This window comes from Cuculus canorus, chromosome 1 (genome assembly GCF_017976375.1).
Source record: "Cuculus canorus isolate bCucCan1 chromosome 1, bCucCan1.pri, whole genome shotgun sequence".
Classification (NCBI taxonomy): domain Eukaryota; kingdom Metazoa; phylum Chordata; class Aves; order Cuculiformes; family Cuculidae; genus Cuculus; species Cuculus canorus.
Window position 1 is genome coordinate 20,304,524 of NC_071401.1, and position 21,363 is coordinate 20,325,886.

Sequence of the window (21,363 nt, forward strand, 5' to 3'; positions counted from 1 at the left end):
TGGTCTTTTTCTTTCCTTCTCATGATTTTTAATTAGTACTTCTTTCTCTGTTACTTCTCATGGAAACAATACCAATATTCTGAAGAAATTCTGAAAAAAAGCCTTATCTCTTTGGAAAACAAAAATCCTTAATCCTGCATAGCTGACTGGATGAAGTAGTTACTCAGCTAATACAGTACCTTCCTGCCATCTTGTGGCACTATAGGGTTTGCAACTTTCTATTATACTGTGTAATTTTTATTTCAAATGAAGTTGTTGGTTTTTTAAGTTTCATATGCCATCTAATTAAATAACACACACTCACTGAGTGAAATCTTGGTCTCACCAATAGCGGCTGATTAAAAAACTGTTGTTCATTAAAAAACTTCCAGACTGTACTAGTTGTATTAATTTCAATATCTTATTATAACAAGAAAAAAAAAACAAACTAAAGAGTGTAAAAATGGGTTTCAGTTTTAAAAAATAAATTACCATTACACTGAAATAATCTGAAGTTATCTGTGAAACAATGTCTTGCATTTCTATTATGAATTCATCCATCTTTTTCATTTGGCATACTTTGGTGTTTCTAAATAGCTATGTCCTTTTTCAAGTGTACCTGAATCAAAAAGAAGCTGCATCTTTAAATGATTCCAGGAGAGATCCTGCAAGTGCTTGTTCAGAGATTACTTATTTTTCAAAAATAAAGCAACATAAGAGAATATGCTAGTGTCAGATTTCCTGCTTGCAGGTTGGAATCACCAACGCGATCTTTGAGCATGGATGCACCACGAGGAATTAATATCAGAGCGCAAGCTGGGAATATTGAAGCTCTTTCCCAGATGGATATCAAGCTACACAGCAGTGATGGTGTGGTGAGTACAAGCCCTTCTGTTTCCATAACTATGATTGATCTTGCTGTCTGAATATGACTAATAACTTCAAATCTTTTTTCAAGTTCTGTTAATTTAATTCCTCAGATTTTAGGAGACAGGATATTAAAACTAATAGTGAAAATAATACTTCTGTTTATAGATCAGATTAAATAATACTACCAAATGACATAATGTTGTATTATCTTAGACAAATGCATTCTAATAAAACTTTAATTTTTGATTTTGAAGCACAGTGATCTCCAGGCACCCCAGCAGGGTCATTGGCTCAGAGATAGACAGATATTCAGCCTCAGAGTTGCTAAATTAAGCAGTAAAGCTCTGCAGATATTATTAAGAGCTGCCCATCAGCAACAACACAAGACATGCAGCAGCCTGTGTATCCCCTCTTTGAGGCTGTACAGTGCCAGTTCTTCCACAGATGTACTCCAGACCAAGTTGTACGTCCTCCCTGGCATAGCTGCGAGGCTTCATCTCCCAGGCCAGGACAGACTCGTGTCCAGCAGCAGCAGCAGCAGTGCCCAGGCCTCCCTGTTAAAAGGCTCCAGCCTTCTAATCATCTTCATGGCTCTCCTCTGGTTATGCTCGAGCAGGTCCATGTCTTTCATGTGCCGGAGGCCCCAGAGCTGAAGACAGTACTGCAGGTGGGATCTTACCAGAGCGCAGTCAAGGGGCAGAATCACCTCCCTTGACCTGCTGACCATACTTCTTTTTATGCAGCACAGTATTTGGTTGTCTTTCTGGGCTGTGAGCGAACATTGCTGGTTCATGTCCAGCTTTTCATCCACCAGTAGCTCCAAGTCCTCGTCAGGGCTGCTTTCAATCCATTTACCACCCACCCTGTATGTATGTTTGAGATTGCCCCAACCTTGCACTTGGCCTTGTCGGACTTCGTGAGGTCTCTTCTAACGAAAGGGATAGGTACCAGGTTATCCCTGTCCCACGTTGCAGTGTCTGCCAAGAGCGTAGGCCTCAGAGCAGTTTTATATATAAGAAGTCTTGGTAGAAGGATAGTCTTAAATCACCACCTACAAGAAGTCAGGTTGTTTTATGGCATGGTATCACAAAATTATCTCTAATAAGTCCATTTGTCCTGCTTTCTCCCATGCAGCTTTTGCTTGATGCTGAAACTGTACGACTGCCCAAATTGCCTGAAGGTACAAGGGGTGGCTCTGCTGTTTCTCAGGGCCTCTATGAAATCTGCGTGTGTCCAGATGGAAAACTCTACTTGTCAGTGGCTGGCGTGGGCTCCACTTGTCAAGAATACAGCCGTGTCTGCCAGTGAGGCACCAGAGAAAGACACACACACCTTTGCTAGGCTGATTTTTATATTATTGCTGAAGAAAATTACCAAAAGCAGAATTTTCAGAATTTTAAAAACAAAGTACTTCAGTTTAGGTAACAAATCTGTATCTACAACTCTGGACTACAGGGTGAAAGGGGAAGAAGAGCACAAATGACATTTCAACTTCTGAAGAATGACTTGAATCAAATTATACGTTCTTTCATTAACACTGTAAAAACAGCCTTATAGAGATTATTAAAAAAAAAAAAAAAGGAATATTTCCTTAAAAGTTTCCTATTGTTTATGTCATTGTTAATATTTTTGACCTCTGTGGGTTTTTTTCTCTCACTACATGTAAAGTCTTACTGCATTAGTGGGTGAAATTAAATTGAGGGAACTACTTGAACTATTTGCTAAGACAACACATTATCTGGGAAATTCAGAAGTGCCAGCAAATGGTCTATGCAATTTTGTTCTTGCAATAACACAAGATATGAAAAATGTGGTATTTGTATAAGTTCTGTGTAAAAGGTATTAATTTGCTAATAGCATTGTAGTTTAATTTGGCAACATACATGCTGATTTGCTTCTTACTGAGATTCATATAAAAATAACTAATACAAAAAGCTCCACGAGTCATTTATACCTCCCTGTCTCAAATCTGTTCACTATACAACGGAGAAATATGTTAGTATATTTTATAATAGCAATAGTTTGTTGTACTACCTGTATCATTGCACTCATTTAAACCCTTTTATATCTTAGGACATACTAATTCAACAAGGCAATTTGCTCTGCCTGCTGGACTAGTAAAAAGAAAACAAACACTATCCTTAATGAGGCTTCAGATTGTCTGACACAAGAAACTGTTTGGGCGCTGGGAGAAAAAAATCCTTTTTTGCACCCACAGGATTCAAGAGGACTATTTAATTTCCACCTGCAGCTGTAGGCTGATATTTCTGATCCTGTCAGAGTAAGACTCCACCACAAATGGAGAGAGTAAAATTAACTTGTTAACACTTTTTTACATTGGGACTTTGGATAAAGAGTGAATGCTTACCAGAGCTGAAAAACCATTTATTAACTGTGTAGAGAAACACAACTGCAGACCCAGTCCCCTGTACAGCGTTGCACTGAACACAAATAAATTGTTTGCACACCTCTGGGTAGCAGGTTTTGTATTTCATACTCTATTGTTTAAGCCTTATGGGGTTTTAACTCCTTTGATGCTGTTTTGTATATACTTGGTAATATTGTTACCCAGGTAGGAGCTGCTATCACATAGTGCCTTGGTGTCTACATACAGAAAGACTTTTACACATAATCATTATTAAACCACAGAATGTTCATCCTTTAGAGAAAAGAATCGTCATCCATAAGGCAGGAGAATCACAATGGAATAATGACTATGCCATTTTTTAAACTTGCTACTTCAACTGTCGTGTCCAAGCAAAGAAGCCAGCACTCAGTTATGAGCCTGAGTTGAGAAGCCCCCAGTTAACCATATCCATTATTACTGTAGCAAAGCTCTGGGTAGGCCCTGCCTTAAGGGCTGCCTTTGGAATTTATCCAATGAGTTGAATGTACAATACTGAAATTGCCTGTCATTGGCAGGGTGGAGCCCTCAGAAATTAATGCAAACTAGATGAGCTTCACTGGAAAAAGTAGCAGACACGGTTAAGCTGCACTTTCGGGTGTCTTCAGGCAAAAGAGGCAAGTGAATCAAGGTCTCCCATGTTATTTGGAGAGTGCTCCAATTACTAACATATTGCCTAAAGGAGAGGTAGGAAGATACACAGCTTCCATTTCTGAAATTCCCTTTTCCTTGGCTTAGACATCTACCCTCAGGAGTGAGTCTAGGGCTGTTGGCCATAAAGACAGCAATACCTCTCTCCGCTCTACAACTGTATCTCTGAACTCTCTCTCTACTACTAAGGCCCTTAGCCAAGACAGGCTTAAACAGAAACTTGTCTTCAGCATTCCCTTAAAGTCAGTTTAGGTGATTCTAGCTCCATGTCCAAGTTTTTACAGTCCAAATTGTGCTTATTACAGTCCAAAATTTGCTTATTCATTCAAAAGTTTATGTATTAAAATAAAAGGCAGCACATTCCATTGTGTGTGCCAGATACCTGAAAACCGCTGCTACAAGTAACTGGGGGAGCCGTCACGTCTTTTACAGATGTAGTACAACAGCAAAACTCAGAGTCCTCGGAGAACTCAGCCACTATCTAGTTTCAAAAGCATTTGAATTGTCATCATACCTATCTTTCTGACGTTAAGGGACGTATGCCCACTTGCCTGTGGTACTAAGCTACTCATTCACCTAATCTAATCCCTAGATTTTTGCCAGATACTGTAAATAAGCACATTAGTTACAATCTGCCTATCATGCTGGCAATGCAAACATAGCATTCTGTAACGCATTTTAAGCTTTGGTTTGAAGGCACATTTTCAAATGTGATTTGCCAGTTAATACAGAGGAAGGGATTGAATCAAGGCTTTCCATGTATCACAAGAGTAACCTAACTCCTAAACTACTGAGTATTTGGAAGCTGATTCTGTTGCAACATCTTGCATTGGAGTTGCTCTGTTTTAGTCAACATTTTTACAAAGCTGTGCTATACAGCAAGGAAAATCAGAGTGCGGTTCCATGGCTGCTACCACTACTAAGCACTACAGCACCTCAGTTCAACATTGCAGTAAGTACTGCCTTTCTCATGGACATAATCCTTTTGGACTTGCCTCAGTTCACAGGTGGATTCTGAGTAAGACAGAAAACTAAACAGGCCTGCTGAATACTCAGCTCTGCCATCATCCAAATCATCAGTTTGCCCTTCTTCATTGTTTAAACTTCATTCTTCTTTTCATTATGCTACAAAATTGACATTGAAAATATAGTTGCATTATATAAGTTGTGCAGATTTTTTTTAAAGCATGGATGGCAACTTCTTGTCACTAAGGAATATTTTTGGGATTTTTTTTTTCTTTTAGGTGTGGTTAGTGGGAAAAAAAAGTTTATGCTAAACCGACCACCATCTGATGTTGTAATTTCAGTTGCTGTTAATCTCAATATGGTTCATATATCACTGAATAATCTTTTCTGATATCTCCAAGTGGATGTCTTTCCATCTCTCTTTAATACTTCAGAATTGTTGTTACTGCTTGAATCAAAGTTCAGTAAACAGTTACAGATTAATAGAAAATTATGGAGCAGGAGAGTATGCACTTCTCTATTTTAAAGTGTTATCCAAATTGAGAAGAAAGAAAACCACTACCCAGCATACTGAACTGTATTGTTTGCATATTTTTTCTCTCGAGAAGAATTATTTCCAGCAGTTCTTGTAACTGGATGGGATTGTTACACAGTGGAAAAGCAAAAATATCAAAATGGTATAACTTCATTGGTGATTGCCCAAACACAACCCTCTTTGTTTCCATTTCACAGTCCTTTAGTATTGACATATACCTATCTTTCTATAGCTTTATGCAAAAAGAAATTGCAAGAATTAACTGAAAACTTGAGTTTTTGAATAAACTTTATACATTTTGAAAAGTCTCCTTCTCCTTTTGTGTTCAAGTGAAACACAGCTTAAATGAATGTTTTCATTTTAAAACAAAATTATCTTTCTGAGACTCTAAGAATGTAAAATGTACTTTATTTAAAAATTGAATGAAAACCTTGGCCCCTACTAAAAACTTACTTTCCAGAATTTAGAAAATTCTTTACAATTAGGTTTCACTGGACATCTAGAATTCCTTTGTTTTCATTTGTAGAAGGTGAAAGTAAGCAAAAACTTATGCCAGTGCTACTGAATTAATCATCCAGAAAGCAAACAAAACCAAAGTCAAAGATAAAAAGTTTCTATCAAAAACTCATTGACAAACACCTCCATGTGACAAAACCCTATGTCTCCTTCAAATGAAAACATCTACTTTGGCTGTCAATTTTATTTTTGAACTATTACTTCTGCCTGTGTTCCACAATACCAACTCAGCTTTCCTCAAAGTGTTCAGACCCAGTAATAGGAAATCTCAAAGTTGGTACTACCCTCCATAGCAGAAGAATTACAATTGATTTTATGAAAGCCTTGTTTAAAGCAACTCAAGTACCAAGTGAATGTAATCCTTATACTAATAGTTCTTAAATTCTAGTTTTCAAATCATCAAAGAAACTTTGTAATTTCAATTTAGAAACTTTGATGATTTGAGCACAAATATTGCAAAACTGCATTTCTTTATACAACAAAGCATTTCTTCTTCTTTTGGTAGTTGGCTACATAAAAATCTACTTCCTTAAAATAGAGAAAAAGAGGTAGTTTTCTTTTCACTAATTGCTGAGGCAAGTGAACAGTGCTTTTTCGAACAGGTGCCATTGTTTGAGAGGAAAACTTCTGATGCTTCCAGAAGATAAATGGTAACAAACTAATGTTTGTTACAACCACACTTCCTTAGATTTAAGCTACTAAATGTATAATTAAATCAGTTTCCTGCACCACGCATCTTTGCTAAGCCTCACACCAATAATCCTAGGAGACAAGACTACTGAAGCTGCTCTTCCTAGACGTGTTGCTGGTACCTGTGGAAGATAACTAGGACATATACACAGCTGAAAAGACATTTTCTCTCATGTGAACATGTGTAATGTGCTGTGCTCAGGTTGGTTCAGTATTTAAAATTACTTCAGACCACTAGTTTCCTAAGAACTGAGACTATTTTATTTCTTGCAGTGTCAGCACTTTATATATACAAAAGAAAGGAAATAAAAATACGGCAAAACAGTTTAGTGGTTCTGCGGAGCCAATTTAATGGTTCGTAATAATATTGGTAAGGGAACTTAAGTTGCTTACAAAACACAGTTACATGCTTAAAAGATTTCCTTCCTCAAGATTTCACCTAAAAATGGGCAGGTGTGCATGTGCTCCTCTGTTATTCATTTGCATGCTACTATGCTATCTTATGTTTTAGGTCCATTTAAACTGAAAAACAAGAGAACTGTTTCCTTTTGCTAGAATTTGCTTAGCTTGAATACTATTCATCTGACTTAATACACAAAGTAAAAGCCACAAGGGAATCTGTTCAAAAAACATAGGGAATGAACTAAACTGATTTATTTCATGGACGTCAGGATTTCTGTTTTACCTACATGGTGTTTATTGAAAAAAAAATCAGCAAGATGTGCAATTTCTTTGAGAAAACTGCAAACATTTGCCATTGCATGAAAAAAACGTTTTTTTCCTTTCTAATGGTATTTTGATATTTGTACAATTATCTAGAATTAATTGAAGACATTGTGTATTTACCTATATAAAGAAAGCTTGAAATAACAGGTAAATTTAGTCTTACTTTATAAAAACAAAACACATCAGACTGAAATATATGTTTGCATTTTTCTTTATTAAAATTATGGCACTTAAAATTTAATAACAGAAATAATACTAGGGCTTCACAATCAGAAGCAGTATCGTTTTCCAAACATCACATTTCTTCCCACTACAGCTTGCAAGATTTTTCAGAAGAGAATAAGACCTTTATAATTTGCACAAAACTGAAGAAGCCTTCATCATTTTTTATTATTTAATTATAATGCTATTGGAGCTTATCAGTCCTGCAAGCTCACTATTGTATGTTTTCCTTTGTATTCTTTAAGTTAAACTGCAGTTTCACTGTGCTGTCAAGTAAACAATTGTAATAGCGTGTCACTGGAAAATATTTAACATTTATGTCAAATGTGGCTGATTCAGCAAAGAAAAATCCTTCCCTATAACATTATCCTTCCAGATTTTTTTGATTTTTTTTATTTTTTTTTACAAATAGCTAACATTGAACATATTGCATGGCATTACCAAAAGTATTACAAACTATAAAAGAAAGAGTGTGAACTAAAAATTAGACTTCCCTAGGGCTGTAGTGAACAAGAAAATAAAAAGAGCATTGCATTGCAGCACCTTTAAACATGTAACAAAAAAACAGTGCTCAGTGTATACCAAAAATGGGTTACTGAGTTGTACTATTATCAATGTTTGTGAAAAAATATATATGTACAAACACAAAGGCACACACACAGGGAAGAAGAAAAGGAACTCAAGCATTTAGACATCTGAAAACTGTTCAAAAAAAATCATAAAACACCACATAATAATGTTCACCCATTTCATATCATCCACATGCGTTTTTCCTTAAACAAAAGATGACAGGCTCTAGCAAAAAAGTATATTAAATACTTCATTATTTTATAATAAAGTAAATGCAATCAATGCATGCCATGAAGTTGCATGTTAAATCAAGTATCGTTATGCAGCATTAAAATAACTGTACCAGTTTGCAGGTACTAAACTATACTTCAAATGTTTACAATGTGATGATGCAGAAAATTCATAATCAGATCCAGCTGATAAAAGCATTACTATGAATGACATGAATGTCCACAGAACACAAAAAAAAAAAAATACAGAAATGCTTTGGAGCCATACCCCCAAAGTTATTTTGATTTCCGTCCCATCTCCCATTTCATCATTTTCCAGTCGTAAGATTAGTACACTGAAAACTGACGTTACTGTTTTGGAAACATTACAGTAAATGAAACAAAATCTAATAAAGGGTTATAATTACAGGCTTCATCTAACAGAAAGCTAAGCTTTGGTTATATAAAGTGCAGTTCAATAATATGCCAGTTAATCACAATACTGTACATATAGCTAATTTCTGCAGCTCGGTTTCCTTGCAAATTTTAAAAAATATTCATGGTTTACAGTTTGCTTATACAGCAGGCTCAGTTTAAAAAAAAAAAATCCCTCTTAAATAAATTTCAGCTCTAAGTACTTCAGTACCATCCTCCTTTGTGCACTACTTCTAAGCCACTCAACAATGTGCAACCTCTTGGATGTTCAGTGATCTGCACAATTGCATTTGTATCCCATCACATGAAATATCTAAGCTCTTGACAAAACAATCCTTAACCTCTTCAAATCACTTATACTTTTTGTTGTATAAAGTTTTCAAGTTTTATTATGATACAAGCAGTACATTCCATCACTCTCATGGCAACTTCTGAAGTAAACCTATCATTGGGAATCTGTGGAAAAGGAAGTAAGTCAGGATACCTAGTTTTTAAGCTATCTACTCCATAAGCTTCCAATGTCTGAACATCATTTGCAAGCCCTTCAAGTTGCTGACTGTATTCCTCTATTTTTTGTGCAAGGGCTGCTGGTTTTACGTCTTTGTCTGATTTGCCCTTCACAGCGTAGTCAGCTGCGATCAAGGCCAGTTTAGTAGAAAGGTAGCATTTAAAGCACACCCACTCATTGGCATTTTTATGAAGGTCATTTCTTGCAGCTGAAAAGTTAGCTCGGGCCTGCCTAAGCCATCGACGTGCCTCTACAGGATTGCCAACAGACCTGAACGTAGGTGGGACGAAAAAGCGTTGCGAGTGAGATGGTCCCATGGAAGATGGACACTTTTCTTTATAGTGTTGCCTTTCAGATTTGTGGCTTGTTGCTTCTTGATTCCATGAAGTATAAAATCTCTGAAATGAAAACTTATCTGACTGAAATCGAGAAGCAGAGGATGAAAATGGTCTTCTTGAGGCTCTGTCCATGTTTTGATCCATAAAGGCCTGTTTTTCTAGTCTGTTAATCTCATTCTGTAAATGCTTGAAAACTTCATTAGCTATATCAAGATTGTCTGCATTTTTATCTGGGTGCCATTTAAGATACAGCCTCCTAATAATCTTTTTTCTTTCAGATTCTGGAAGCTTCCAAGCCTGTTCAATCACAGATGTCACTTCTCTTAGTATTTCTGGCAACGAGTTTGACTTTATCTTTTTTGGAGAGTGATGTTTTGAGGACATTGTTTTGTGGCTCTCTCTACCAGTGAAGAGAGGTGGAATTGTCCTCGGTCCATGTGCTGGAAATTCTGTAGGACTGGTTGGGGTAGAAGGTGCGCTATCCCTGCTTTGAGAACTTTCTTCTGGTCTTGAAAATTTGTACAAGTCAAGAGAGCTCACGATTTTATATTCACTATATCCAATATCAATCTGGTAAATCTTCCCCAGAAAACTGTGACTTTCATCATCTTCTCTTTCTACTTCTTGTACAATGATTGCATAGGTATAAGTTGGTTGATATGATCCATATATATCACCACCTTCAGCATCAACAAGGTAACCAACATATTCGCCAGGATAAAATACATTCATTGGATCCATGAGAAGTGTATAGTGAATTTCAGCTGGTATAGGAGTGCCAGGTGTTGGTAGTTCAAGTTTTGATGGCTCAGAAGAGTCATACTTCACTCCTAAACTGTCAAGCTTCTCACCAATACGGTAAATATCATTACAACCCAGCATGGCAATTAAATATGAGGTATCAGAAATCAGGTTGTCAGTTGCAGATTTTAAGGTCATTGCTAATGCTAACAGGAAATTTATGTCTTTGCTGTCAGAATGCTGTATGTAAAGCAATATTACTGCATTTCCATATCTCTTCAGGAAAGCAAATGTTTCACTTTTGCTATGGGGAATAGGAGCAAACCCTTTAACTCGTAATGTTGTTTGCAACTTCTCAAAACAGGAAACTTTCAAACCTTCTCGCAAAGCTTTGCAGAGTCTGACTGCTTTTTCTTCATTTGCTAAAAAAGCATTGTCATTTTCATGCTTCATAATCCTAATGAGTCCTGTGATGAATTGTTCTGAAGACAACAGTAACTGCAACCTTCCCTGCAAAGAACATAATGCTCCAAACTGACAAATTTTGGGAGACTCTTCGTCCAACTGTTCTTCAAGAATACTGCTAAGTAAGCGAGGCCTCAGTTTCTGAGGGAATAACATGATCAGTTTTGTGTGAAAACCATGGTCTTTGCCTAAGTAACACTGGCTAAGATCAACAAGCATTTGCACGCCAATGTTACCTTGGATTCTGCTTTTGTAGTGGGGTGCATCATCAAAAACTAAGATACTAGATTTTACCAACCTACCATCTTGACTGGGAAGGTAAAGGACAAAATCCCTCATATTTTCAAGTTCATTCCTAACCTTAACAGAATCATTCTGGAGACTTTTGAACAGGCCAGAAACTACTCTTTTAACTGTGCGCATTTCATTAGGATCCAATTGCTTTCCTTCAGAGCTCTTGAATATGCGGCCTAGAACTTCAACATACTGCTTTGTTGAAATAATATCTTCAGTACCCAAATGTTTAAATAACTGATGGAAAGTACCAAGTTCTAAAGGAAGTTTGTAAAGATAAGGTTTAAAATCAGATTCATACTCAAGGTTTATTACAACCTCTTCAGGCTTAAGGAGCTTCCAACCTTCTTCCACCATTACAAAAGAAACTCCTCGAAGCTGAAAGCGGAACTCCCTTTTCTCTGTACTAAGAAATTCATAAATGCTTCTTAGGACCTTAGCCCTAGTTTTCACCATGTCCTCATCCAAAGTTGTTATATTGCATATGTTCCTGCAGTTATTGATAACTTTATCCAGGGGAGGGTCCAAATTAACATTCAGCATAGTTAAAACTTGCTCAAGTTGTTCTTGAGCACCAAGACTACTTCCCTCTTGCTCTTTGATGCTTAAAGGTGTTGCTTTCTCAGGAAGAATGGGACATGAAGTCCACAGCAACTGCAACACATCAGTCTGCTTGAATTTAGGATTCACCTGTGCCCCATTGAATCGTATAAGAGGAAGTGTCCCGTTAATTTCTTGATACTGAGGATGAAATCTAACAAATTCTGCTGGAGCTCGTTCAGGGCACAGAAAAGGAATTAATGACAACTCTTTCAGAAAATTTCCTGACAAAAGGTCCGTTCTTTCTTGAAATATGTGATGAAGGAGGACATCGACAGTATTCTGCAGTGTTTCTTTAGACCAGTTTTCTGTATTCGCTCGCATGCTGATCTCCTTAGCAAACTGTAGTAACTGTTGCTGTGAAATAATGAATTTCAATCCGATATGTCGTAGAAAACTTACCCATGATGGAAGGAATGCAGCCTGGTTTTTCGGTTTTGTAAGTTGCTCTAGTTTCTTAAAGAAATCCTGAGGTATAAAGAATTTTTCAGGAAGCATAACTTCAAAGACTTTTACAGTCCTGTCATAGAAATATTTTGCAGGTTTTAATCTATTGCTTGCATCATGAATGATCAAAATGCTTTCAAGCTTTTCAAACAGCTGTTCTTTCATTTCTGAAGTTTCTTCAATGCTAGTTAGCCTATTCTTTAAGTAGATCAAGTGTTCTAATTTTGCATCATAAGATAGACTTTCAATTTTTGGCAAAAGGTGTTTCAAGTAAACTTCAAGATCATCCACAGAGACACAGCCGAGCACAGTATACAAATCTTTCAAATGAACCTTCTCTTCAAGAAAAGCTGATGAAGTCGAGTGTGTCCATCTATCTACTTCTACTGATGGGATATTTTTTGTAAGAACATAACATGTCCCGTATTTTGAAATGCTGATGTATCTGCCACTAATTGCTTTATAACATGGAAGAGACTTCAAAATTTTAATGTCATCCTGAGATGTCAAATGACATAAATTGCAATTGAAGTACATTAAGAGAGCCTCAAAGTCACTTTCTGCTAACTTTTCAGTCCTAAAAGTTGATGTCTGTACCATATATTGTATGGCTTTGAGAATGCTTGAAGGATTATCTATATTTGCTGTACATCCTGACAACAAAGGCACTAAAGTACTATCTTTGGAGCAAATTTTGTTCAAGGCCAGTTGAATACAGCCTGTTTTCATTAAAACATGAAAGACTTTATCATTCTGAGCATTTGGAAAAACAGCTATATGCATAATGCTGAGGGGCAGCAAAACATCACACTCTGGCACAACAATATGGTTAGCTGACACAGTAAACCTTACACCTGGGAGCAAAGCCCAGTCCTTCAAAGTATCAACAACATCATCAAATTTTGCTTGCATATCTTCTTGCTCTTCCTTAATATTTATAGACTCAGTAATAAAATGCCAGGCATTTTTAAGCCACGATTCACTTGCAAAGTTTTCCTTCCATTTCATACAATTCCTCGTTTTATATTCTCTAGGCAACACAGATGATAACAACTCAGCAAAACTTCTGATATCAAAGACTTTTGCTACTTCACTGCCAAGTAAAATGCTATTGTATCTCAAATACAATGTGTTCATAAAGAGATCCTTGCGAGATGGAATCAGTTCATGGTATGTTGTTAAGAATTTTGGTCGCTTTGAATCAAAAATTTGCAAAACATTGTCAAGAGTAATAAGAAGTGGCAAGCCCTCAATTTGGATTTCATTTTCTTCTGCATCTTTAAAACAGTAGTCAACCAGCAGTTTGAGACTATGGAAGAGTTTCAAATTTGTCTGCTGAAGACGACAGGGTAATTTTCCAATGTGGCAATTAGAATCTGGAAGAGAAAATGTCATCAAAAATAATCGGACATCAGCAGGTGTCACGTAGGTGACAGGAATATCTGCATCTACCAAACAGTGGTAAAGATTTGCAGTTTCATCACAGTTATACACCAAATTAAATCCAATTTCTAAGAGTAAGTGCTTGAGTCTGTAAACATTTTCAGCCACTGTCTTCCGTGTTGTGATGTTGTATTCTGTATTTTTGAGATGCTGCAATTCATCTTGCAGTAAATTGTCAAAAAATGGCCTGCCTTTGTTCGCAGTAGACATATTAACCCATGTGATGATAACAGCAGAATGCAAATCAGAGCCATCAATATTTGGAGCTCGCATAACAGGTAAAAGACGCTTCAAATCTTCATAAATGCAACTGTAAACTGCTTTCACTAAGCAATACCAGTCTGGCTGAATATCAAGTCTATTAACTGGAAAAAAGGATAGAAATTTTTTTAAAGTGTCTTTCACAACATGAATAGGTGTGTTTTGCAGCACTGATACTGTAGGATCAGTGCCTGGAAAATACCGTTTCTTCAGCTGAATCAGCAGTTCAACGTAGGCTGGTGCTATCAGCGCTGTCATTAGGCTACTATTCCAGTCACTTCTTACTCCAACACCATTATCATCACGCCATAGGTTTCTTCTTGCAGAATCCAGAGCAAAGTGTCCATTCACATGAAAAGGTAATCCAGTTTCTAATGATAATGGTAAGAAACAGAACGCTCTGTGGGGTTTTTTGTAATTATGAGTAATGCAAGCTGCTACCCCACCACGTGGAAAAAGAGTAATGTCCTCGTTCTTGTGGGCTGAAACCACACTTTTGGATACCTTTTCCATAGCAGAAAAGCCTGACCTGTTACAAATCAACCAAGTTGTAAGATTTCCTTCAGAGTCTTCGGTGTCCATTGTGTAAGTAATCTGTTGCACAGGAATTTCACTTAGCTGCTTTTTTTTAGTTACACTGTCAATTACAGAGGCATGGAATTGCTTTCGTTTCAGTCTGTCTCCATCAGTGATTTTGCCTTGTACAGAATACAACACATTCAGTGCTCCTGTTGTTTTTTCTATCTCACAAATAGAAATCTTTTCCATATGGTTCAAAAACATTAAGAGTTCTGCTCCATCTGTACGCAGCTTATCTAAAAGATTTTGGACCATTCTATCTGAGCATGGAACTGAGGAAATTTCTGATACTTTTGCCATTTCTCCATTTCGAAGAGGAAACCTAAACATTGTGCAGTTATCCAGTTTGAAGTGATTACCTAAGTACAGATCCAGTACATCCGAAAATTGCGTTCTGAAATCTGCATCTAAATCTCTAAACATACGGCCAGGACTTGTTGATGTTGAACCTGGTGCATATCTAGCATGAGGATCAAAAATACAAAGTATATCATTGCCAGATAAGAAAGAAGGGCAATCAGTAATATGATAAACAGAATTGAACCCTATGCCATATTGTCCAGTTTTACATGGATTTCCTACTTTTGTGCCTTTTCCAAGGTTCTGAATTCCTCTAATATCATCTTCTGTAAAAGGCTGATTGTTGTAAACACACAGAGCTGGTCCTTGAAGTGGTGCCCATTTCTCATCAAATATTCTATCAGCTGGATGCTGTCTAGGATCAAAGACAAAACAGATTTCTGTAGCTTTTGCATCATCTGCATTCTGAAGAAGCTCTTTCAGCATTTCTTTTTCTGAAGGATAGGCATTAAGAATGCTTTTAATTCTACTTGTCAGTTTTTCTTTCTGGCCAAATTCTGTTCCAAGGGTAGTAAAACAGATGTTGGATGCATATCTTTCTAAAGCTTTGTGGCGTTTTGGTATTGCTCCAAGCTTTACTGCAACTTCTCTTGGAATATCACCATGACAATACTTAACAGTTGTGTCTTTAACTTTAATCCATGGACAGTCATTGTAACACAAAGATTTTGCAGGCAGAAGTGCAAGACGAGTATCAGGTAACAAAATCTCTCCATACTTCTTCTCACAAAACTCCTGTTTCTTCTCTCTAATAAGACCCCATATTCCTTCACTAATTATTCTCCTGCAAAGCTGAAAGCTGTCTTCTGTTAGTTGTTTTGTTCCTCTTTCCTGATTTACTAATTCCAGAACGCCAGCAAAATCTTCAACTGTAAAAGCCTGTCTTACACCTACACTTTCAAATAGCTCACGGAAGCTATTTTTGTATTTATTAGGCAACTGATAGAGATAGGGTGCTGCTTCAAAGTTCAAATGGAAAGACACTTTTGTTGGATCAACATACACATTCTCAACTAGAATAAAACTACAGTTTGTCAGTTGTTCGATTATCATAGCTTTTGTTGATTCATTCTGTAGCATTGCTTCATGCAAATATTTGTAACAAGCATTAGTGATGTTTTCTTGATATAAAGTGATCCCATCGAATGACTTTGCAACTTCTTCTAACTGATTTATGACCAAATCAACAGCTGGTTTCTTCAGTAAACCCAAAAATTCTTTGACAGCTAATGACAGAACACCACAACCTTTAAAAGAGGGAGAATTTTCATTAAGAATTGGTTGTATTAGGCAAACTATATCTTGATGATCAGCAGTGAAAAGATCAGTTGCTGAAAACATCGCTTCAAGCTGAAAATCACTGCCTTTCCAATGCAGTGAAAAGCCCGCTGGTTTGCTAAGGAAAGGAAGGAAAGGGATGGTTTGGCATCTGGCAACAAATTCTTTAGCTCTAGGATCCCTTGATTTTAGTTTTTCATCAATAAGACTCAATATAATACTGCTTCTGAGGCAGGCTGCAGCATGATCAATCTTGTTAATTTCAGCTACTGACTCTACACGTTCTATCAGATCTTCCCATAAAATATCATCTTTAGCCATTCCCAACTGAACAAGTTTAACCAAAATTACTGGGTTAAGATAATCCTGAGTGGTGCCAAATGGAAATCTTCCATCTTCAGCATCATATAACTTTGCAACTCTTCCTTCAGGATGGATCAGTCTTGACGGTGTAACTAATGGGTGTCCATCCAATGAACAAGGAATACATGGAGTAACACGAAGGATTCCTGAGAACTCCTCAACTTTTTCATTAAGAACGTAACACATCAAAGGATCACGTAGCTCTGCATCAATCTCCTGAATATTTGGAAAAAATACCTCAGAAAAGAACTGTTTCTCAGAAAAGGTGTTCTCCAATAATATATATTTGCATCCTGCTTCTTCAAATCCTGTCTTTACCCAGGACGGGAGATCTACAGCACACAGACTTTTGGAACCAGTTTTTTTAAGGTACTTCAGAAAGATCTTAAAGGCTGACGGTCCAACATCTGGTCGTTTCAGTATAGAGTCATCTAAAAACCTCACATTCTTCATGGAAACCCAAGAGAAACCATCAGAAAACACTTTGATCCCTTCTTTGCCTTTCATATGAGCTATATCTTCATAAAAGCCTTGACAAATAACAGAAAAATCATCGTGAACTGAATCTGGATCTGGCCACACTGAACAGTAACTGTAGCCAACTAGTTCACCATTGATTGCCATGTCACGCAGAACACAAAGTGCTTCTATATAGGCTTTTACAATAACATGCCTCATGAATACTGTATTCCATCTTCCCTTTGTGTCTGTTTTCCAGATCTCTTTCCGATTTGAAGTAACTGCAAAGCAGCCATTTATATGAAGAGGTAATCCTGTTTTAATTCGTAGAGGTAAATAGCAGAACACTTCACCAATGCTGTTACAATTAGGTTTCACCATCCACTTTTGATCTTGGGTTTCAGACAGCAGCACTCCTACCCCACCACAGGGAACAAGACCTAGTCTTCGTCCACTTTCATGCAATGAAAATTTTAAAGCATCTCCAATGTCCATGCAAGAACATATAAGCCATGTTGTTGAATCTACTGTTTTCTGTGGCAATTCATCAGCTGATCTTTTTACCTGTCCTGACTTAGCCATTTCAAAGAAAGAAGCTGGATCATCTTCCATACCTCTGAAAAGTGGAGACTGTAAATCAGCAATCCGTCTAAATACATGGTGAAATTCTTCTACTACTATCTGTAAGATACACGAGGACTTTGGTGTTTCAGTGGGAAGCTTTTTACTACTGCTGCTGCAGACCTTCATGAGTTTAGCTGCTTCCTTTAAAACACTTACATTTGGTGCAGTCAAAGCTTTGGAAGAACACAGATTTTTTTTTATAGTAACAACATCTTGTGCCACCCCGGGATCTTCTGCCTCAATTTTCAAGTACTTCAAAACCATTGAATTTACACTCTGAGCAAATATTATCAGTCTATGTCCACAAATACTAAATTCATCCACAAGAGAGTAAATGTCTGCTGTATTGTAACATGCACTGCTGACTTCGCTCACTTTAGCTTCCTGTTGAGTTCTAAAGGACAGCCTGAAGAGTGTTCCTTTGTAGCTGTATGGAGATTCTACAGTCAGTGGTAGCTGGCAACCAAAAACCCCTATAAATGGCTTAAACTGATTGGGAAATTTTCGCAGCCTCTTCTGTTGTTTACTCCAGTTGATTTTGATCCCAGGGTTAGATTTATCTCTAATATGCTTACTGATATGGTTAACATTTGGATCAAACATAATCATGAACTCCCGGCTCAAAATAATAGGAACATCAGTGATATGATAGACAGAATTGAATCCCAGTCCAAATTTTCCTACTTTGTCAGCTTCACTCCGTTTTAAAGACTCTCCTAATCGAGTTATATTTAGGAAATCAGAGTCAGAAAATTCAGAATTATTGAATGACCACAAAGCAGGACCATGACATGCTGCCATTCCTGGATCCAAGAGATTCTCTCTTATATCCATATTTCTTCTCATGTCAATCAGGAAATTACATTCCGTTGCATTAGCATCATCAGCATTTTGAAGAAGCTCTTTAAAGATATCTGAAATGGAAGGGTATTCTTCCAAAATGTTTTTAATTCTTACGGTCAGGGGCTCTCTTTGCCCAGATTGCTCAAATCCCATATTTTCTGGATTAATCAATCTTGTGCTAAGGCATGGGACATTCAGCCACTCAGCGGTTTTCATGGGTATGTCTTCATGCACCAAAATTATTGGTTCAACAGAATCTTCAAGCAAATCGTTTAAGTCATCAACTTTGATATCACAATAACAGCACTCATGAATTGGCCTCATTGCAAGTTTATAAGGAAGTTTGCCACTGTATAGTGGCATGGGTGTGTGTAGACTCGCAGGAATCTGATTGCTGTACAGCCATCTTATGATGCTCAGCATAATGTGAAGATTTTGTTTACTCTCCTGTTCTGTGAGAGACTGCTCGCTTTTTAGATATATTTTCTGAATGACCATAGAAACATGATCTGGTGTTAACTGCTCAATTGAACCACAACATATAAATAACTGGTGAAACTTTGCCATAGTTTTCGGCACATAATGTAGATAAGGTTGGAGATCAAGATCAGGTACTGACTTTATCACTGCTTGTGCGAGGGAACAAAATGTTTTACCTGTCCAAACCCAGGGAAATTTCAGGGCTTTAAAAGCTTCTTTGCCTTCTTCTAGATGATCATGCATAAATCCATAAATTTCAAGCAAGATATGCTGAAATTGATAATAGTCCTCATCACTGAAGGTTTTAGAACTGTGCCAATCAACTACCACTTTGAAATGTTTTAAGACTGCTTTAATGCTGGGCTTTGTGGGGATGCCAAGTGCTTTTTCTATATCCAACACGACATTTTCCACAAGAGGAACTGAGGAACCAACTAAAATTGCATGAGATATATCACACATTTCTGGTGGTGAACACAGATTGCAATGATCTCCTTTCCAAACTAAGGATCCTGGATAATTGGGAGGTCTTTCCTTACATGCAGGAATCCATTTTATTTTCTTCAGTGCAGCTTTTGTTTCAGATGAGTGAAGCAGTGTATGGTTTTTGTTCAAAATCATCAAGAGAGTTCTAGCTTTTCTAAACAGTAAATCATGATCGGTGTCAGAGTTAGCATGCAAACTTTCAATTTTATTTGCCACTCTCATAATATCGCTTTCCTCAAGATTGGCCTCATTTTTTAAGCCTATTTGTCTCAGAGAATGAAGAATATCTGAAGATGTAAAAATAACAGGGGGGAAGCAAATTTCCTCCTCAGTATAAAACAAATTTTGCAGAAGTTCTACTTCAGGATCAAAAAGTTCGTTTGCTGACATGATCTTTTCCTGTGAAATTTTAATAAACTTTAGTGATATCAGCCAATCTATCACATCTGCATTCTCATTCTTCAGAAAAGTCAGATTTTCAAGAACCCATTGCATTATCTGTGTTGTTTCATCATATGAATAAAAATCACTTCTTATGTCTTGTATAACAAACTTTAAGCAATCTGTGCTCTTTAGCTGTTCTATTTTCAGCAGGTTAGCTAAACGAATAGTTGCTTCATCACTGCCATCAATTAATGGAACAGAAAATCTTAGACCAGGAGGAATTTTGGCAGTATGGTGTAATACTCTACTACCTTTTAGTGTAGTAAAAACAGGGTCACTTTCCTCAGACGATTTCCCCATTTTTTTAAATATCAGTAATTCCTGAATAATTTTTCTCTCTTTTTCACTTGCATCCGTTAAGCTAGCTAAGAATGCCCTAAGAGCATCTTTTTGTGTTGACGGGAATGAGGCAACCTGACTGCATAGTTTCTGTAAGGACATTTTTTCCATTATTTGTAAAACAGCACTTGGTAATGGTGGATGCACATACTTTTTTATGAGTGGATGTTGGATAGAAATATCCAACTTCTTAAGTACAACTCCACCAACTTTATGAACAACATCAGCTAAATGTTCCGGGAGCTGAGTCTCAGATTCATCTTCCAGAATGATAGGTGATGGATTCCTAAATCTAACCAGTTCCACTGATGTTTGGGTGTCCTCCAGCAGCGTCTTGGGGATAAGCGGCATGTCATCGAACGCACTCAAGTCGTCAGAAAAGTGTATATATAAATTCTTCCAGACCATCTTAAGCCAGGAAACTGGTGGGTGATTTTTGTCTTCCAAACCTGGATGCCACCGTACCACCATGTCTCTGTCAGGCCATGTGCTGTTCATAACTTCCTTAATGAGCCGGGCAAATCTTTCTGGATTCAGAAGCTGCAGCTGAGTGCATGGCCTTCCTGAAATTATAACAAAAAAGCAAACTCATGAAGATCACAGAGCAGTTATATAACAAAGTGCTTTTGGTGTTCAAGGGGAGGGGACACAGAATGAAAAACTTTAAAAAAATTTAAAAATCTAACTTGTGCCTTGCCTTTTCTTTTTGTGGAAAAAACCCTGTTAAACAGAACTGCAGATACAGCTCCACTTGCAGGAGTTAATTAATAGCAAATACATTCCATATTAGTATAAAAACAAATTGAAAATTATCAATGTTATCACATTTGTTAGTTTGACACAAGAGTTCTCAGGCATACACAGCAACTACAGATTTACAATCAAAGCAGAAGCTTCAGATGTATTTTTTGTTGGGCTGATTCTTTACACTGCTTATTTGGCTAGTGGAAAATAACAATCTAATCCACTATTTCTTTGTCTATGACTGCAAAGATTCAAATAGATTTGAAAGATTATTATTACATACAGTAAAGAGTAGCTCAAGTGCATTTGATCTTACATTAAATCTGACAAGCAACAACTTAGTTGTGCAAGGAGTGCTGAAACTAAAAATAAAAGCAGATACATCTAAACTTACTAACAAAGTCTTCACTGAAAGAAATATATATCAACATTCATGTCTTAACCTTATACTTAGAAATTACAGAATGTCTCGGGGTAAGAAAATAGTACAGAAT

The 21,363-nt window shown here is 37.0% G+C and overlaps 2 protein-coding genes across 8 annotated transcripts in view; one reads left to right on the top strand and one right to left on the bottom strand.

Moving 5' to 3' along the window:
- Nucleotides 1-5,596, top strand: part of SGCG (sarcoglycan gamma) — a 127,506-nt gene extending 121,910 nt beyond the window's left edge. For 4 of the 6 annotated variants that reach the window (XM_054056884.1, XM_054056885.1, XM_009566447.2 and 1 more), the window contains 2 exons: nucleotides 731-854; nucleotides 1,984-5,596. In XM_054056884.1, coding sequence (XP_053912859.1) covers nucleotides 731-854; nucleotides 1,984-2,157 — 298 coding nt within the window. In that variant the 3' untranslated portion in view covers nucleotides 2,158-5,596. The remainder of the gene's footprint in view (nucleotides 1-730; nucleotides 855-1,983) is intronic. The other 2 variants (XM_054056881.1, XM_054056882.1) reach the window with 2 other exon arrangements.
- Nucleotides 5,597-5,840: 244 nt separating this feature from the next.
- The window catches only part of SACS (sacsin molecular chaperone), a 37,281-nt gene continuing 21,758 nt past the window's right edge, over nucleotides 5,841-21,363 (bottom strand). For both annotated transcript variants that reach the window (XM_054056880.1, XM_054056879.1), the window contains one exon: nucleotides 5,841-20,688. In XM_054056880.1, the coding sequence (XP_053912855.1) occupies nucleotides 9,128-20,688 (11,561 nt within the window). In that variant the 3' untranslated portion in view covers nucleotides 5,841-9,127. The remainder of the gene's footprint in view (nucleotides 20,689-21,363) is intronic.